Raw genomic sequence first — 17954 nt, forward strand, 5'->3', positions numbered from 1 at the left:
TGAATCACGAATGTGTCCCGCAATCTCGTGTGGTTTTTACGTGGCCCGGACACGCATTTTATGACAGATCACCTTCCCAGGCACATGAAACATAGCTTCGTCTCAAAAACCAACTTCTGTGAAACACCGTTGTCCTCCAGCAGCTGTTGCGAAGTCATGGCAAAAGAGAACGAAGCTCAATTTCCCGAGTTGTCAGTGCATGCGACAACTGCAGCCGTTACGGCTCTCCACGCATATGTATGCGGAGAATATGCCAGATAGCTGACTGTGGTACATGCTACACGTTTGCTCGCGCGTGTCGATGATTTCTTCTGACTCCTGACGAACTGTTTCCGCCCACGCTCCACCTTCCCAACTTGTGGTCACAGCTGGCCTCTTATTTTTATTTTTATTTTTTTCGCACCATGTAAGGAGCCAGTACCACGGAATGTGTTATACCAACCATGGATTTTCCGTTGGTGCCTTAACCTGACATTTGGTACGAAATCGTCACTGAACCGTCACGACTGGCACATTTCGTAAATCGTGAACACAAGACGCATATATTGCTGCACTATGCGCCGTGTTCTGACATCCCTCATCTATCGTGGAGCGCTCTGCAGCTCCGCCAGTGCATATGAAAGCCCCCGTAAACGATGAAACAATATCTACATCTACATCTACATTGATACTCCGCAAGCCACCCAACGGTGTGTGGCGGAGGGCACTTTACGTGCCACTGTCATTACCTCCCATTCCTGTTCCAGTCGCGTATGGTTCGCGGGAAGAACGACTGTCTGAAAGCCTCCGTGCGCGCTCTAATCTCTCTAATTTTACATTCGTGATCTCCTCGGGAGGTATAAGTAGGGGGAAGCAATATATTCGATACCTCATCCAGAAACGCACCCTCTCGAAACCTGGCGAGCAAGCTACACCGCGATGCAGAGCGCCTCTCTTGCAGAGTCTGCCACTTGAGTTTATTAAACATCTCCGTAACGCTATCACGGTTACCAAATAACCCGGTGACAAAACGCGCCGCTCTTCTTTGGATCTTCTCTATCTCCTCCGTCAACCCGACCTGGTACGGATCCCACACTGATGAGCAATACTCAAGTATAGGTCAAATCTTACTATTGTTGCCAAAGATTTGACAGTGTACTATTCTGTTTTACGTGTTTGTCAACACAGAGGGTGTGTGACAGGAATTTTGATTGCCAGAAATTTCACAAGATGGCGGACGTTGTTTGTGTTTTGGTTACGCCAAATCCATTATCTTTAATGAAAAGTAGCTTTATTACAATAAATCTCACTACACCACGAATTTCCACAACTATGGAAACTACGATCAAGAATAAAAACAAAATAGCACCGGCGGTTTCAAAGCTGTAGAGGTATTGCATCTTTCCCTGACATATATTACGCAGGAAAATCAGTATTCCACTACGCACAACATACGAGCAGGAGTGCAAAAAATAAAATATATCGAAGTTCTCAAGTTCTTCCACATACATGTACATGTCCCCAGGTTGAGATATTTTAATGAACTATCATTAGACGATCAAGTAGCAGAGAATAAATTTTGGTGTTCTTTTGTCTTCTTTTTCAATGTGAGGGTGAGTGTAACATTTTCCTTAACAGGTTTTCATGTGTACATTTCTCTCATTTTAAACCGTCTCTGGACCAGACGACTTGTTTCCTACTTCTTCTTCTCCTTCTTTTTCTTCCTCTTTAAACACAGAGTCAGAGTCAATGTTAGAAATGCTTTACATGCATTTGTAGCCAATCCCACTAGTGTCAAAACGCAGCATACGTGAACAGCATCTGATTCAAAAGTGAGGTTAAATTGACAAACTTTGTTGGTATGTGTAAGGGCTTGTTTGACAGATCCCTGGCTAGATGAGAACCAGTTTGACAAATGCGTTTGATATTTAACGAAGGAATTCACCAAACAGCATTGCAAATTGAGAAGCTTTTTTTTATTATTTTCGCTACAAGTTTCGGCAATTCAATATGCCATCTTCAGGCGCCATGTACACTACTCAAAAATTATCGATGCTAGCAAGCTGCGTCTATCTGTTTCTTGATGTGAATTCTCAAGTGCTTCCTTCGAATACTTACTGCAACTGTCTTCGAGGAAAGCACTTGAGAATTCACCACGTACAGAAACATATGGCCCCAGTATGCCAATACCGATAATTTTTGAGAGGTACATATGGGGCATGAAGACAGCATATTGAATTGCCGAAACTGGTAGCGAAAGTAAAATAACTTGTCAATTTGCACGGTTGTTTGGCGAATTTCGTTGTTAAATATTTGACCAGCCGCTGTCACACGCCAACGATAGATCAACGTAGAAATAAGTCCGACTGTTTACGAGCGCCTTTACGAGTCGAAACTAGGAGAGATGGTCTATCCACTGATATGTGTCATTTTCCTTTATGTCTTCTAGTTCTCGGGTAGTCGTCTTCTGAAACCCCGAAATGATTATGAATAACCCTGCACTCCTCGCCATGGAAGTCCAGCATGCTCACGCGCCTCTACAACCATATACCGAAATGGTTCCTTTTAAAGGGTGCGGCCGATTTCCTTCCTCATTCGTGAAGCACTCCGAGCTTTTGCTCCGACTCTGGTGACCTTGATGTCGACAGGACGTTAAAGCCTAATCTTCCTTCCCTCGTTTCATCTACGAACGTAACTGTTCCATTTGATAAAGTACGAAGGCCCGCCAAATGATTTAAGTGACTATGGTGACATTTACCTTTTTTACCTAGATAAAGAGTATCTTTATCCTCCAATTTTTAATATTTTCGTTATTACGAGGGTGAGTTAAATGAAAACTTTAAATATTTTTTTAAATATTATTTATTGTGCAGAAGTGGTATAAAGCTGTGTCACTTTTCAACATAATCTCCCCCACGCTCAATGCAAGTCCTCCAGCGCTTACAAAGTGAATAAATTCATTTAGAAAAAAATTCTTTTGGCATCCCGCGCAACCACTCATGCACCGCGTGGCGTACCTCTTCATCAGAACGGAACTTGTTTCCTCCCATTGCGTCTTTGAGTGGTCCAAACATATGGAAATCACTTGGGGCAAGGTCTGGTGAGTATGGTGGATGAGGAAGACACTCAAAATGCAGGTCTGTGATTGTTGCAACTGTTGTACGGGCAGTGTGGGGCCTTGCATTGTCATGTTGCAAATGGACACCTGCTGACAGCATTCCATGTCGCTTTGATTTGATTACAAGCTGCAGATGATTTTTTAGGAGATCTGTGTATGATGCACTGGTGAAAGTGGTCCCTCTAGGCATGTAATGCTCCAAAATGACGCCTTCTTTTTCGTCCCAAAAGAATGTCAGCATTACCTTCCCTGCTGATGGTTCTGTTCGAAACTTCTTTGGTTTTGGTGATGAGGAATGGCGCCATTGCTTGCTCGCTCTCTTCGTTTCAGTTTGGTGTAAGTGAACCCACGTTTCGTCCCCAGTAACAATCCTTGCAAGGAAGCCATCACCTTCTCGTTCAAGGCGCCGAGTAAGTTCTTCACAAGCATCAACATGTCGTTCTCTCATTTCAGGAGTCAGCTTCCGTGGCACCCATCTTGCAGACACTTTGTGAAACTGGAGCACATCTTGCGCAATGTGGTGTGCTGAGCCACGACTAATCTGTAAACATGCTGCAATGTCATTCAGTGTCACTCGGCGGTTTTCCTTCTCTATGGCTTCAACTGCTGCAATGTTCTGTGGAGTCACAACTCGTTGTGTCTGACCTGGACGAGGAGCATCTTCCACTGAAGTCACACCATTTGCGAACTTTCTACTCCATTCGTAGACTTGCTGATGAGACAAACATGCATCACCGTACTGAACCTTCATTCGTCGATGTATTTCAATAGGTTTCACACCTTCACTACGCAAAAGCCGAATAACAGAACGCTGTTCTTCGCTGGTGCAAGTCGCAAATGGGGCGGCCATCTGCGACGGTATGTGTGCATCTGCACTATGCTGCCAGCTACAGGCCATACTGCACGCTTACCAACTTACGGGATAAAGGCGCGAAATTTCGATTTGTTATTACAAATTTAAGGTTTTCATTTGACTGACTCTCGTAAATAGCCATTTTGCATTTTTACTTTCTCTGGATTTTTATTCTCACTACAGTCGACCCCGATTAGCTATCATAAACCCACTAAAGGCGATCGATACATTGGTGAATGACGGAGTGTACAATGATGGAGGTGTTTTCATCGACATATCACTGTTTTAACTAGCCCAGTTTAGCAAGTGAGAGGACAAGATAGCTTGATTTTCATTTCCAGCTTCCATTCATGGGCATGCGGCAGTCGGGGGTGGAGAAGTACCTCAAGAAGTCTCTGTCCGCCCTGCAGCTGGACTACGTGGACCTCTACCTGATCCACAACCCCGTGGGCTTCCAGGACGTCGACGACGGCGGCTTCCCCAAGGACAAGGACGGCAACGTGCTCCTCGACGTGACCACCGACCACGTCGCCATATGGAAGGTACGAGCCGTGTAGCTTCCGTGCGTTGCACGAGCTCGCATCGCACATACTGCCGTCCGCGAAGTGTACAGCGTGCAGGAAAACAACCTGGTAATAAGAGTGAGAGCAGGATAGGCTATCGATGAATCGCGCAAAATTTCCGCTATATCCGCAGGTCGGAAATTCAGCACAGTGTAACCACAGCCAAGAGACGACGACCGACCAGCGACGAGTCCACAGAAATGTGTGCACGTCAACTAACTCGCCGCAGCAGATACCTGTTATGCTAAATTAATTAAATAGACGACAGAGGGATAGAGAAACAATTAAAATCGCTCAAAAGAGGAAAGGCCGCTGGACCTGATGGGATACCAGTTCGATTTTACACAGAGTACGCGAAGGAACTTGCCCCCTTCTTGCAGCGGTGTACCGTAGGTCTCTAGAACAGCGTAGCATTCCAAAGGATTGGAAAAGGGGCACAGGTCATCCTCGTTTTCAAGAAGGGACGTCAAACAGATGTGCAGAACTATAGACCTATATTTCTAACGTCGATCAGTTGTAGAATTTTGGAGCACGTATTATGTTCGAGTATAATGACTTTTCTGGAGACTAGAAATCTACTCTGTAGGAATCATCAGGGGTTTCGAAAAAGACGATCGTGTGAAACCCAGCTCGCGCTATTCGTCCACGAGACTCAGAGGGCTATAGACACGGTTTCACAGGTAGATGCCGAGTTTCTTTGACTTCCGCAAGGCGTTCGATACAGATCCCTACAGTCGTTTAATGAACAAAGTAAGAGCATATGGACTATCTGACCAATTGTGTGAGTGGATTGAAGAGTTCCTAGATAACGGAACGCAGCATGTCATTCTGAATGGAGAGAAGTCTTCCGAAGTAAGAGTGATTTCAGGTGTGCCGCAGGGGAGTGTCGTAGGACCGTTGCTATTCACAATATACATAAATGACCTTGTGGATGACATCGTAAGTTCACTGAGGCTTTTTGCGGATGATGCTGTGGTGTATCGAGAGGCTGTAACAATGGAAAATTGTACTGAAATGCAGGAGGATCTGCAGTGAATTGACGCGTGGTGCAGGGAATGGCAATTGAATCTCAATGTAGACAAGTGTAATGTGCTGCGAATACATACAAAGAAAGATCCCTTATCATTTAGCTACAATATAGCAGGTCAGCAACTGGAAGCAGTTAATTCCATAAATTATCTGGGAGTACGCATTAGGATTGATTTAAAACGGAATGATCATATAAAGTTGATCGTCGGTAAAGCAGATGCCAGACTGAGTTTCATTGTAAGAATCCTAAGGAAATGTAATCCGAAAACAAAGGAAGTAGGTTACAGTACGCTTGTTCGCCCACTGCTTGAATACTGCTCAGCAGTGTGGGGTCCGTACCAGATAGGGTTGATAGAAGAGATAGAGAAGATCCAGCGGAGAGCAGCGCGGATCGTTACAGGATCATTTAGTAATCGCGAAGGCGTTACGGAGATGATAGATAAACTCCAGTGGAAGACTCTGCAGGAGAGACGCTCAGTAGCTCGGTACGGGCGTTTGTTGAAGTTTCGAGAACATACCTTCACCGAGGAGTCAAGCAGTATATTGCTCCCTCCTACGTATATGTCGCGAAGAGACCATGAGGATAAAATCAGAGAGATTAGAGCCCACACACAGGCATACCGACAATCCTTCTTTCCACGAACAATACGAGACTGGAATAGAAGGGAGAACCGATAGAGGTACTCAAGGTACCCTCCGCCACACACCGTCAGGTGACTTGCGGTGTATGGATGTAGATGTAGATGTAGCTGAAGATAGTGGTTCCAGTCTCTTGTAGGTGTCCCTTAAATTCCTACCCGTGATAGCTTACATAGATGATAGAGGACGGTAGGAGAGCAAACAAGAAAGCACTGCATGACAAGGTTCCCCAAACTGTTATCTGCAGAACGAGAATAAATGTTACGGTTTATGGAATAATAACAGATACGACCAAACTGTCTTATCTCTTCTCCTTTATTTAACATAACTTCGTTCACAGTTTCATTTCGCATTCACCACTCATTCACCGAAACCCTTTGATGAATAGTTTTGGTTGCTTAACACCAACAGTCAATGATAATGATACAGCTTTTCTCCTTTTTATAAATTGAAGCCCGCTCTCCGTGATATAATAAAAAAAACCGGTCTCAATAGCGCGTCCCTCGTGAGATGCGAATAGACTTATCCCGGAATTGACCACCCTGTAGGTGTACTCAATTTAATGACCACACTTCACTGTCCGCTATTTCGCGTAACTGAATGTCCATTTGTTAGTCTGATTATACACGGTAGCTATTTAAAATTCGCCCCTATATTTTTCACAATGCACAATTAGCACTTCGTTACTTTTTTCTTTCTTTCTTTTTTTTTCTAAGAGTAAACGGAAAAAAAAGACGCCGTATCATCGGCTTAGTCGATATAAAGCAAAACACCTTAATATGCCCAATTGTACCTCTTCTTATAGGATCGGCTACCTTACTCATTAATTTATTACATATTATTTCCAATAACGCTAAACAGGTATCGCCGTTATATTTTAATTGTATTCAAAAGCATGTTACTACTATTATGACCGACCAAATCGTAACAAATTGCGCGGCGTGCGTTTTTAACGATAACTTTACGCTATTCAAGTTCCGTTACAGCTGTCTTGACTCGTAATGTTACAACGGGACAACAGTGAATGTCCAGCGTTACTCGCAAACCTCGACCACCCTTCGCCAAGTGATCAAATCAAAACGACCAGGCACTCTCACCCATGGGGTCATTCTGCTCCACGGCAATGCAAAACTTCATATGGCCAATACAGTCGCGGCACTCCTGCAGAAATTTTGGGTCCCCTTAGAAAGGCTCTGAGGGGCAAATGATTCACCTCGGATGACGAAGTTCAGCTGTATGTGCGGAACTGGTTAACATCGCTGCCACAGGAAGTTTCTGAGATAGCTATGCACCGCCTTGTGTCACAGTGGGAAAAGTGTCTCAACAACCAAGGTCAATACTTCTAACATACAGGTACTGGTTTCTGTAATTATGCCTCTGGCTCGTTTCTTTTTGAACGCCCCTTATATACTGACATCTAGTGGTCAATTCCAGGTTTCGTAAGGGCGTCTGAATATTTTTGACCATATAGTGTACTTCTGTAAGAGTATAGATGAGGGTTTTGACTGTTTGCTTACTACGTGCAGGGAATGGAGGCCCAGGTGGACGCGGGCCGTGCTCGCTCCATAGGTCTGTCCAACTTCAACGCGCGCCAGATCAAGCGCGTGTGGGAGTCAGCGCGCATCAAGCCGTCCAACCTGCAGGTGGAGATGCACGTCTACTTCCAGCAGCGCGAGCTCAGGGCCTTCTGCCGCGCCCTCGACATCACCGTCTGCGCCTTCGGACCACTCGGCTCGCCGCACATCTACCCGTTCGTCGAGAGCCAGGGAGGAGATGTCAGCAAGTAGGTGGCATCTGAGGCCAATCCCGCATTACGCAAGGATGTCGAGATCCTTTTGATATGATAGTGCAGTCTTTAGGAAAGCGTCACTAAATGCAGTAGTGGTGAATTTTTTCATGTACCGGGTGATCAAAAAGTCAGTATAAATTGGAAAACTGAATAAAACACGGAATGATATAGATAGAGAGGTACAAATTGACACACATGCTTGGAATAACATGGGGTTTTATTAGAACCGAAAAAATACAAAGGTTGAAAAAAGTCCGACAGATGGCGCTTCATCTGATCAGAATAGCAATAATTAGCATAACAAAGTAAGACAAAGCAAAGATGATGTTCTTTGTAGGAAATGCTCAATATGTCCACCATCATTCCTCAACAATAGCTGTAGTCAAGGAATAATGTTGTGAACAGCACTGTAAAGCATGTCCGGAGTTATGGTGAGGCATTGGCGTCGGATGTTGTCTTTCAGCATCCCTAGAGATGTCGGTCGATCACGATACACTTGCGACTTCAGGTAACCCCAAAGCCAATAATCGCACGGACTGAGGTCTGGGGACCTGGGAGGCCAAGCATGACGAAAGTGGCGGCTGTGCACACGATCATCACCAAACGACGCTGGCAAGAGATCTTTCACGCGTCTAGCAAAATGGGGTGGAGCGCCATCCTGCATAAACATCGTACGTTCCAGCAGGTGTTTATCAGTCAGGTTGGGGATGATGCGATTCTGTAACATATCGGCGTACCTCTCACCCGTCACGGTAGCAGTCACTGACGTTTTGCTGTCCAGCGCCATCTGTCGGCCATTCTGTGAACTTTGTTTTTTTTTTTTTGTTCTAACAAAACCCCGTGTCATTCCAAGCATATGTGTCAATTTTTACCTCTCTCTATCTACATTATTCCGTGGTTTATTAAGTTTTCAAATTTATACTGACTTTTTGATCACCCAGTACCTCAGTTAACCTATCATGTCTGTAAGGCGACGCAATATTGCTGGAGACGGATTGACAGCCCCGCTGACTCTGATTGCAGACTACCACGGTACAACCAGCTGAGCGACCCGCTGGTGAAGCAAATAGCGCAGAAGCACGGCAAGACGACGGCCCAGGTGCTCATCCGCTTCCTGATGCAGCTCGAGGTTGCCGTGATTCCCAAGAGCTCCAACCCAGCACGGATCAAGGAGAACTTCGCGGTGAGTAGCTCTAGCTCGACTTCGTGCCTCGACTGGAAGCGTGACCTTGACTGGATGAGCCGGGTAGTGCCCCAGTTGATCGACGATGAAGACCACCCTAGCAGTCGAAAGCAAGAAACGAAAAAATCAGGAAAAACTGAAATTAGTTTTTCTATTGTCCTCTTCGTAGTCCTGTACCGATTTCCCCCCATATACATGTTGCCATTGTTGTTATTGTTATTGTTGTGGTGGTGATCTTCACTCCAAAGATGCAGCTCTCCATGCTACTCTCCTCTGTGCAAACCTCTTCATCTCTGAACAACTACTGTATTCTATATCCTTCTGAATCCGCTTACTGTATTCATTTCTTTGTTTCCCACTACAATTTTAACCCCGCACACTACATCTTCTAGTCAGGTGTTGTTGTTGTTGTGGTCTTCAGTCCTGAGACTGGTCTGATGCAGCTCTCCATGCTATCCTGTCCTGTGCAAGCTTCTTCATCTCCCAGTACCTACTGCAGCCTACATCCTTCTGAATCTGCTTAGTGTATTCATCTCTTGGTCTCCCTCTACGATTTTCACCCTCCACGCTGCCCTCCAATGCTAAATTTGTGATCCCTTGATGCCTCAGAACATGTCCTACCAACCTGTCCCTTCTTCTTGTCAAGTTGTGCCACAAACTCCTCTTCTCCCCAATTCTACTCAATACCTCCTCATTAGTTATGTGATCTAGTCAGGTAGTGCCCCAAATTTCTTTTCTCCCCAATTTGTGGCGTCTTGCCCACTCTTATCGTATAGTGTGGCTAAGGGATGCTGCTTTCTCGCAATGCTATACAACAATTCAAGCAAATAGCATTAGTAGTTTTATTTCAATAAAGTAAATTGACAAAACTTTGAAATAACAATGGTGTCACAAGCGATGGGGGACATGCAAACAGTAATGTTCTTTGCTATAGACAAAGTCCAGACAAGCGATTGATACGGATCACTACTAACTGCAATCGTAGCACACTCTCTGCTAGGCCGTGCTAATGCTGTCCACTGATGTCTGGCAGACGCTATTTTTTTTTTCCTTTATTGAATTTTGATTCCCCCCTAAGGGGGCGGGCTGACAGCAGATTAGTACGCTGCTCTACAGCCTACAGACTTTTTAAAACATAAGAAGAAGATAAGAAACAATAAAAGCAGGTGATATAATGGCGACTTAAATTTTTAAGTGGCGGAAAATTGTGGACAGTTAAAACATAAGACAAAGGGTTGGCAATGGTAATAAAATACACAGGAAGCAGACAGGTAAAATAGTAGACAGGCAGTTAAAAAACATGGCGACAATTTGGTTTCTGTTCGCAAAAGATATAAAAAAATCACACCCAGCGACAGTATGATTTCCATTCGCAACACTTCGGAAAAGACACACAACACTGAACACTCACTGTAAACACTGCCATAAAATGTTGGCACAAAGATGGCACACCATAGCCGAGGGCAGATGGGGGGGGGGGGGGGAGGGTCGGGACCTGGACAGATGAGGGGGAAAACAAGGAGGGAGGAGAGGAAAAACGAAAGGGGGGGGGGGGAACTGAAGGAGGTAGAGGACTCATAAGGGGGGGAGGGGCAGGGCAGACGCAAGGGGGAATGGAAACAGGCAGAGGAGGGAAATGCAAAAGGACTCGGGGGAGAGACGGGAGGCAGAGAGAGAGGGTAGGCAGGGAAAAAAAGGGCTGGAAAGGGGTGAGAAGGAGCCCAGGAAAAGGACGGAGGAAAGGAGGGGGGGGGGTGAGGATCAGAGTTGATAGGAGGGGCCGAGGCCAGCACGAGCCGCGCTTATATTCGCTCCGGCTAGATGCCGCTCCCATCGACGTGACGTCCTGGTCAGCGCGCTGTTGGCTGCCATCTTCTCACCGCCTTCTCTGGTCTTGGGTTCCTCTTCTTCGTTCTGGCGCTTGCGGTCACGCCAGAACACAATTCTATTCACTATCTCAACATTTACATGATCTACCCATCTAATTTTCAGAATTCTTCTGTAGCACCACATTCCAAAATCTTCTAGTTTCTTCTTGTCTGAAATGTTTATCTTCCACATCTCACTTACATACATGGCTACACTCCATAGAAATATTTTCAGAAAAGACTTCGTAACACTTAAATCTATATTCGATGTTAACAAATTTCTCTTCTTCAGAAACGCTTTTCTTCCCACTGCCAGTCTACATTTTATATCCACTTTACATCGACCATCATCAGGTATTTTGCTCTGCAAATAACAAAACTCATTTAACTCTTTAACTTTCTCCTTTCCTAATCTGAATCCCTCAGCATCACCTGATTTAATTCGACTAGAATCCATTGTCACTATTTTGCTTTTGTTGATGTTCATCTTATATCCTTCTTTCGCGACACTCTCCATGCCATTCAACTGCTCTTCCAAGTCTTTTGCTGTCTCTGACAGAATTAGATTTCTATCAGCAAACTTCAAAGGTCTTATTTCTTCTGCCTAATCTTTAATTCCAACTCCAAAGTTTTCTTTGTTTTCCCTTACTGCTTGCACGTTGAAAAGATTAGATAAATTCGTGCATAGGCTACAACCTTGTCTCACTCCCTTCTCAACCACTGCTTCCCTTTTATGCCCCTCAACTCTTACAACTGTCGTCTGGTTTCTGTACAAGTTGTAAATAGCGCTCCCTGTATTTTACCCTTGCTACCTTCAGAATTTCAAAGAGTGTATTCCAGTCAATATTGCAAAAACCTTTCTCTAAGTCTAGAAATGCTAGAAACGCAGCTTTGCCTTTCCTTAACCTATCTGCTAAGGTAACTCACACGGTCAGTATTGCCTCGCGTGTTCCTCCATTTCTCTGAGGTCAGCTTCTACCAGTTTTTGCATTCTTCCATAAAGAACAAGTGTAGCATCTTGCAACCAACTGCTAGTTCGGTAATATAGACACCTGACAACACCTGATTTCTTCGTAACTGGAATCATTACATTCTTCTTGAAGTCTGAGAATAATTCGCCTCTCTCATACATCTTGCACACCAGTTGGAAGAGTTATGGCTCTGCCAAGGCCATAACTTCCACATAGACGTATGCTGCTTCTAACCGTTGCCAAGCACTCACAACTGATCTGAGAAATTCCGATACATTAATTTGGAAAACGGAAAATACGAAATGTGAAGAGAAAGGTCGAAGAAGCCGGCCGCTGTGGTCGAGCTGTCCTAGGCGCTTCAGTCCGGAACAGCGCTGCTGCTACGGTCGCAGGTTCGAATCCTGCCTCCGGCATGGATGTGTGTGATGTCCTTAGGTTAGTTAGGTTTAAGTAGTCCAAGGTCTAGGGGACTGATGACCTCAGATGTTGTCCCATAGTGCTCAGAGCCATTTGAACCATTTGAGGTCGAAGAAAGGCAGCCTTACTTATATAGCATTTGCAAACTTGAAGAAAATTTGTGGCAATGGTGACTGGACTACACTCCTCGAAAATTTGGAACTGGCAGGGGAAAAATATAGGAAGCGAAATGTTATTTGCAACCCATGCAGAAACCACGTGGTAGTTATAATAGTCGAAGGGCATGAAAGTTGAGAAGGCAGTGAGAAAGGGTTATAGCCTGTACCCGACGTTTCTCAAAATGGACATTGGACAAGCTCTGAAGGAAGTCTGATGTTTGGAAAAAAAAATAATGTTCAGAATGAGTGAAAAAACATTGAGATGTGCTGATGACATTGTAATTCTGTCAGAGAGAGAATAAGGCTTGGAAGAGAAAATGATTGGACAGTGTCTTGGAAGTAAGATATAAGATGTATATCAACAAAAGTAAAACAAGGATGAAGGAATTCAGTCGAATCAATTGATGCTGCGGAGATATAACTCGAAAACGAGACACCGAAAGCAGTAGATGCATTTTGCTGTCTGGGCAGTAAAATAACTGACAGCGCATGATGTAGAGAGGGTATAAAATGCAGGCTGGCATTAGATAGAAATTAATATCTGAAAAAATAGGAATTAGGAATCATTTAGTATCAACTAAAGTGAAGCGAAGTGTTTTCTGGTGTGGAGTCTAGCCTTATGCAAATTTGAAAAGCGGACGATAAGCAGTTCAAAGAAGATAGGAAAACTTTTAAGATGTGGCGATAGAGGAAAAGGATGAAGTTTGGACGGTTAAATGGACTAATTAATAAGAAAATAGTTAACCGAATTTTAGAAGTTTGTTTCTCAGCTTGACCAAAAGAAGCACCCAGTTGGATCGCACATCCTGAGGCACGAAGGAATTGCTAGTATGGTTGTGGATGGAAATGTGTGTGATGGGAGGGGGTGGGAGAAATTGGAGACTGACCAACGCTTGGACACAGTATGAAGGTTGAAAAGGATGTAGGTTGCGGTAGTAATGCAGAGATGAAGACGTTTGCACAGGTGCATCAAATCACTCTTCAGACTGGCAACTACAACAACACCAACAGTAAAGAGAGCGGTGGAAAAACCACGACAGGGGCATAAAGGCAAATGTCGAGAGAGGGATCGTGCGACGTGACGCACTGGCCAGCCTGACCACCACTCCCTTTCGGGAGGACAACGGTTCATATCCACGTCTGGCAATACAGTATTTCGACACCTTCCCGTACAGCAAAGCGTTATCAGCAAACAGCCGCAAATTGCTGCTCATCCTGTTCTCTAGATCATTTATGTCTACAGATGTATGGTCCTGTCACACTTCTGTGGGGCACTCTTGACGATACGCTTGCCCTGATGAACACTCGCCATCGAGAATAACGTAATGGGTTCTGTTATTCAAGTCACTCACATGTCTCCGAACTTAATCTAAATTATCATTATTAAATGGGTACGAGAGCGTGCTGAAACGTAATCCCTTGGAATTTTTTATGTGAAAACTCTTAATTTTTTTTAAAATAAAACAAACGTTATTAACATTCTGCATCGGAGGCATTTCTTTTCGGCACCCCTTTGTACGTCTTGCATAACGACCAGGGCGGTAAAACTAGAGGAGTTCGGTCTTTTATAGAGGTGTGCTGACAATCTTTGAAACACAAAGGGAAGAAAATTAAGCCTCAGCCACACGCCTTACTGTGGCTTGCGGAGTTGTTGTTGTTGTTGTTGTTGTCTTCAGTCCTGAGACTGGTTTGATGCGGTTCCCCATGCTACTCTATCCTGTGCAAGCTTCTTCATCTCCCAGTACTTACTGCAACCTACTTCCTTCTGAATCTGCTTAGTGTATTCATCCCTTGGTCTCCCTCTACGATTTTTACCCTCCACGCTGCCCTCCAGTACTAAATTGGTGATCCTTTGATGCCTCAGAACATGTCCTACCAACCGGTCCCTTCTTCTTGTCAAGTTGTGCCACAAACTCCTCTTCTCCCCAATTCTATTCAATACCTCCTCGTTAGTTATGTGATCTGCCCATCTAATCTTCAGCATTCTTCTGTAGCACCACATTTCGAAAGCTTCTATTATCTTCTTGTCCACACTATTTATCGTCCATGTTTCACTTCCATACATGGCTACACTCCATACAAATACTTTCAGAAACGTGTTCCTGACACTTAAATCTGTCCTCGATGTTAACAAATTTTTCTTCTTCAGAAACGCTTTCCTTGCCATTGCCAGTCTACATTTGATATCCTCTCTACTTCGACCATCATCAGTTATTTTGCTCCCCAAATAGCAAAACTCCTTTACTACTTCAATTGTCTCATTTCCTAATCTGATTCCCTCAGCATCACCCGACTTAATTCGACTACATTCCATTGCATGGCTTGCGGAGTACAGAAGTAAATTTTGACCTCTACGCACAGCCTTGAAGTATGTCACTTATGAGCTGTAATAACACGAAACTAATGAACGCTTTTTATTTAACTTTCAGGTGTTCGATTTCGAACTGTCCCCAGAAGAGATGGAAGCCCTGGAGGCTTTGGATAAGGGACCAAAAGGCAGACAGGCGAATGAGCACGTCCTTCCTGGGTAACTAAATAATATAATTTTATTTTATATTAATGTTAAAATGAAAAAATATATTTCACAGCATACAGACATACGTAAGTTATTCTCTCCAAACGGACAAAAAAATGGTTCAAATGGCTCTGAGCACTATGGGACTCAACTGCTGAGTTCATTAGTCCCCTAGAACTTAGAACTAGTTAAACCTAACTAACCTAAGGACATCACAAACATCCATACCCGAGGCAGGATTCGACCCTGCGACCGTAGCGGTCTTGCGGTTCCAGACTGCAGCGCCTTTAACCGCACGGCCACTTCGGCCGGCTCCAAACGGACAAAGTTATGAGGGTTGTTCGAATAGTAAGGAACGATCGGTCGCGAAATGGAAACCACAGTGAAAATCAGAACTGTTTTCTTTGCACATTTAGCTACACCTTCCAGGTACTTCTCTACATAGTCGCCGCTCCGACTTAATTTGTCGGAGCGTTATACCAAATTTCCAGCACCATAGTCATAGAAGGCAGCCGCCTGTGTTTTCCGATAATTCTCTACGCTGGTCTATAGCGCGTAGCCGACGCTCAAGTGTTGTCTTCGTATCCAGCATTTCATGTGAACAGAGACGATACTCAGGACGAGCCAATTAGGACTGTGTTGTGGGTGATCGAACACTTTCCTTCGAAAAGGCTGCAGGAGCGTCTTCACTGCCCCTGCAGAGTGCGCCTGAGAATTGCCAAGAAGAAGGAAGTGCGTGGCAGTTGTGGTAGGTGGGCTGCGGGAGAGATTGCTGTTCTAGGTCCGCCTCCGTAGCGGTAGCATTACTGCTTACCACGCAGGGGACACAGGTTCGATTCCCGGCAGGGTTCTAGGCACCTTTAGTCGCTCACAGTGCGCTCACAACTGAAACGAGCGTCTTGATGCGATCGACGGGCATACTAGAGAAACTGCACAAAACGTCTGTGAGAAGCCTCGTCGGATTTTCACAGTGGTTTCCACTTCGCGACGATCAGCTCTCTGGCAAATGGTATAAAAGGGATCAAGAGGTAACTAATGCTAATAACATACGATAGCTCTAACACCAAAACTTTTTAACAAGGATTTTTTAATTGATGTAACTGTGAGTTCATATTAAAACCTTGTTCATGAGAAATTTTTAGAAAGGAACTATACCAGATTTTTACATTTTTTAGGAAATGTGTATTTGAAAATTACAGGTTGTCGTTGATACACTTGTTGATATTATTCCACAAAAATGCCACCCAGTTCAGTGTATGTTGTGAGCCGTGCCACAAGCTTCTTTGTGCCCTCCTCGGAAAACTCCCTCCCCCCCCCCCCCCCCCCAGTTCCTTACCTCCACTTTAGAATCTCTTTCTGCACCTGTTCGTCGGTTGAAAATTTAATTACACTTATGTATGCTTTCATGGGAGTAAAGAGATGGTAATCTAAAGGTGCCAAGTGAGGAAATGGTTTAAAACATCCCAACCAAATGAGTCCAAGAGAGCCTTTGTGGCTAAGGCTGTGCGAGGACGGGCATTGTCGTGCAATAAGCAGACTCCTCTCCTAAGCATTCCACTGCCTTTGAGTTTCTCTAGGATCTCACAATATCGTTGTGGATTGATGATGTGTCATTGAGGCAAAAATTCAAATTATGCCTTTTCGGTCCCAAAACTCTTAGGCCATAATTTTTTTGCCCGAAATCGTGGTTCTGATTTTTTTGACAGATGAGAAATTGTTGTGATGCCACTGTAGCGATCGTCTTTTTCATTCAGGCTTGTAATGAGCTACCCGTGTTTCATCCCCAGTCACAACAGAACTAAGAAAGGCTCACCTTCCAATTCGAATCACCCAAAAAACTCGCGGCCGCTATTGACCCATTTTTCTTACGCTGCTCTGTCACCTGTTTTGAGATCTACCTAGCGCACACTTTCCGGTATCCCAGCGTTCCTGTGAGTGTCTCGTATAAGACAGTTCTACACAGTTGTCAGACCATCGCAGAAATTTCATCCAATATCTAACGGCTGTCTTCACGAACAGTTTTCTCGATCTTTTGCACCAATTCCTCAGTCAAAATGGAAGGTCATCCACTCTTCTGTTCGTCATGAACATTTTTTCTGCCTCCACTAAATTCCCTACACCACTAAACACTACTCGTTCTGTTCATAACACCTTCGCCGTAAGCCGTTTGGATTTGTGGCAAAATTTCGGAAGGTGTTATTCCTTCCGCGAGTAGTAAGTGGATCACAACACGTGACTCGCACTTGTCGGGATTACTTACCTACGTCTTTCACGTAACTGTACACTACAATTGGCGTTTACATGCTGCAGTGTTCCTGCGGTGCTCGCTCTGGTCAGGGGATCCCCCCGCCACCCCCCTCCCCGTCACTCATCCACTCAGTGTTGCCAACCATCAAAACTCAACAAACCACAACCCGTTATGGTCACAGTATACTTTCTTTCTGAACACGCCTCGTATTTCTATATCACTTAATGTCTTAAGTGGTCACCCAGCCCCATTGCAGGTTACCAGTGTAATAGCTTCCATGGATATATGCGACTGCAGTCTTTCAAAAAAATGGTTCAAATGGCTCTGAGCACTATGGGACTCAACTGCTGAGGTCATTAGTCCCCTAGAACTTAGAACTAGTTAAACGTAACTAACCTAAGGACATCACAAACATCCATGCCCGAGGCAGGATTCGAACCTGCGATCGTAGCGGTCTTGCGGTTCCAGACTGCAGCGCCTGTAACCGCACGGCCACTTCGGCCGGCTGCAGTCTTTCTCGGCGTATTCCAATGATGAGTTTCGTACCCAATAGCTGAAGATGATGGGTACGAAACTCATCGAAACTTCGTGACAAGACGACGCCACCACTCAGCTAATAGCCCG

General features: G+C 44.6%; 1 protein-coding gene across 1 annotated transcript in view; it reads left to right on the top strand.

Annotated features, from left to right (window-relative positions):
* LOC126424616 (1,5-anhydro-D-fructose reductase-like) overlaps positions 1–15098 on the top strand; it is a 29392-nt gene extending 14294 nt beyond the window's left edge. The window contains exons 3-6 of the mRNA XM_050087354.1: positions 4292–4492; positions 7708–7964; positions 8994–9153; positions 14997–15098. Coding sequence (XP_049943311.1) covers positions 4292–4492; positions 7708–7964; positions 8994–9153; positions 14997–15098 — 720 coding nt within the window. The remainder of the gene's footprint in view (positions 1–4291; positions 4493–7707; positions 7965–8993; positions 9154–14996) is intronic.
* The last annotated feature ends 2856 nt before the right edge of the window (positions 15099–17954 follow it).

Source organism: Schistocerca serialis, chromosome 10 (assembly GCF_023864345.2).
Source record: "Schistocerca serialis cubense isolate TAMUIC-IGC-003099 chromosome 10, iqSchSeri2.2, whole genome shotgun sequence".
NCBI lineage: Eukaryota > Metazoa > Arthropoda > Insecta > Orthoptera > Acrididae > Schistocerca > Schistocerca serialis.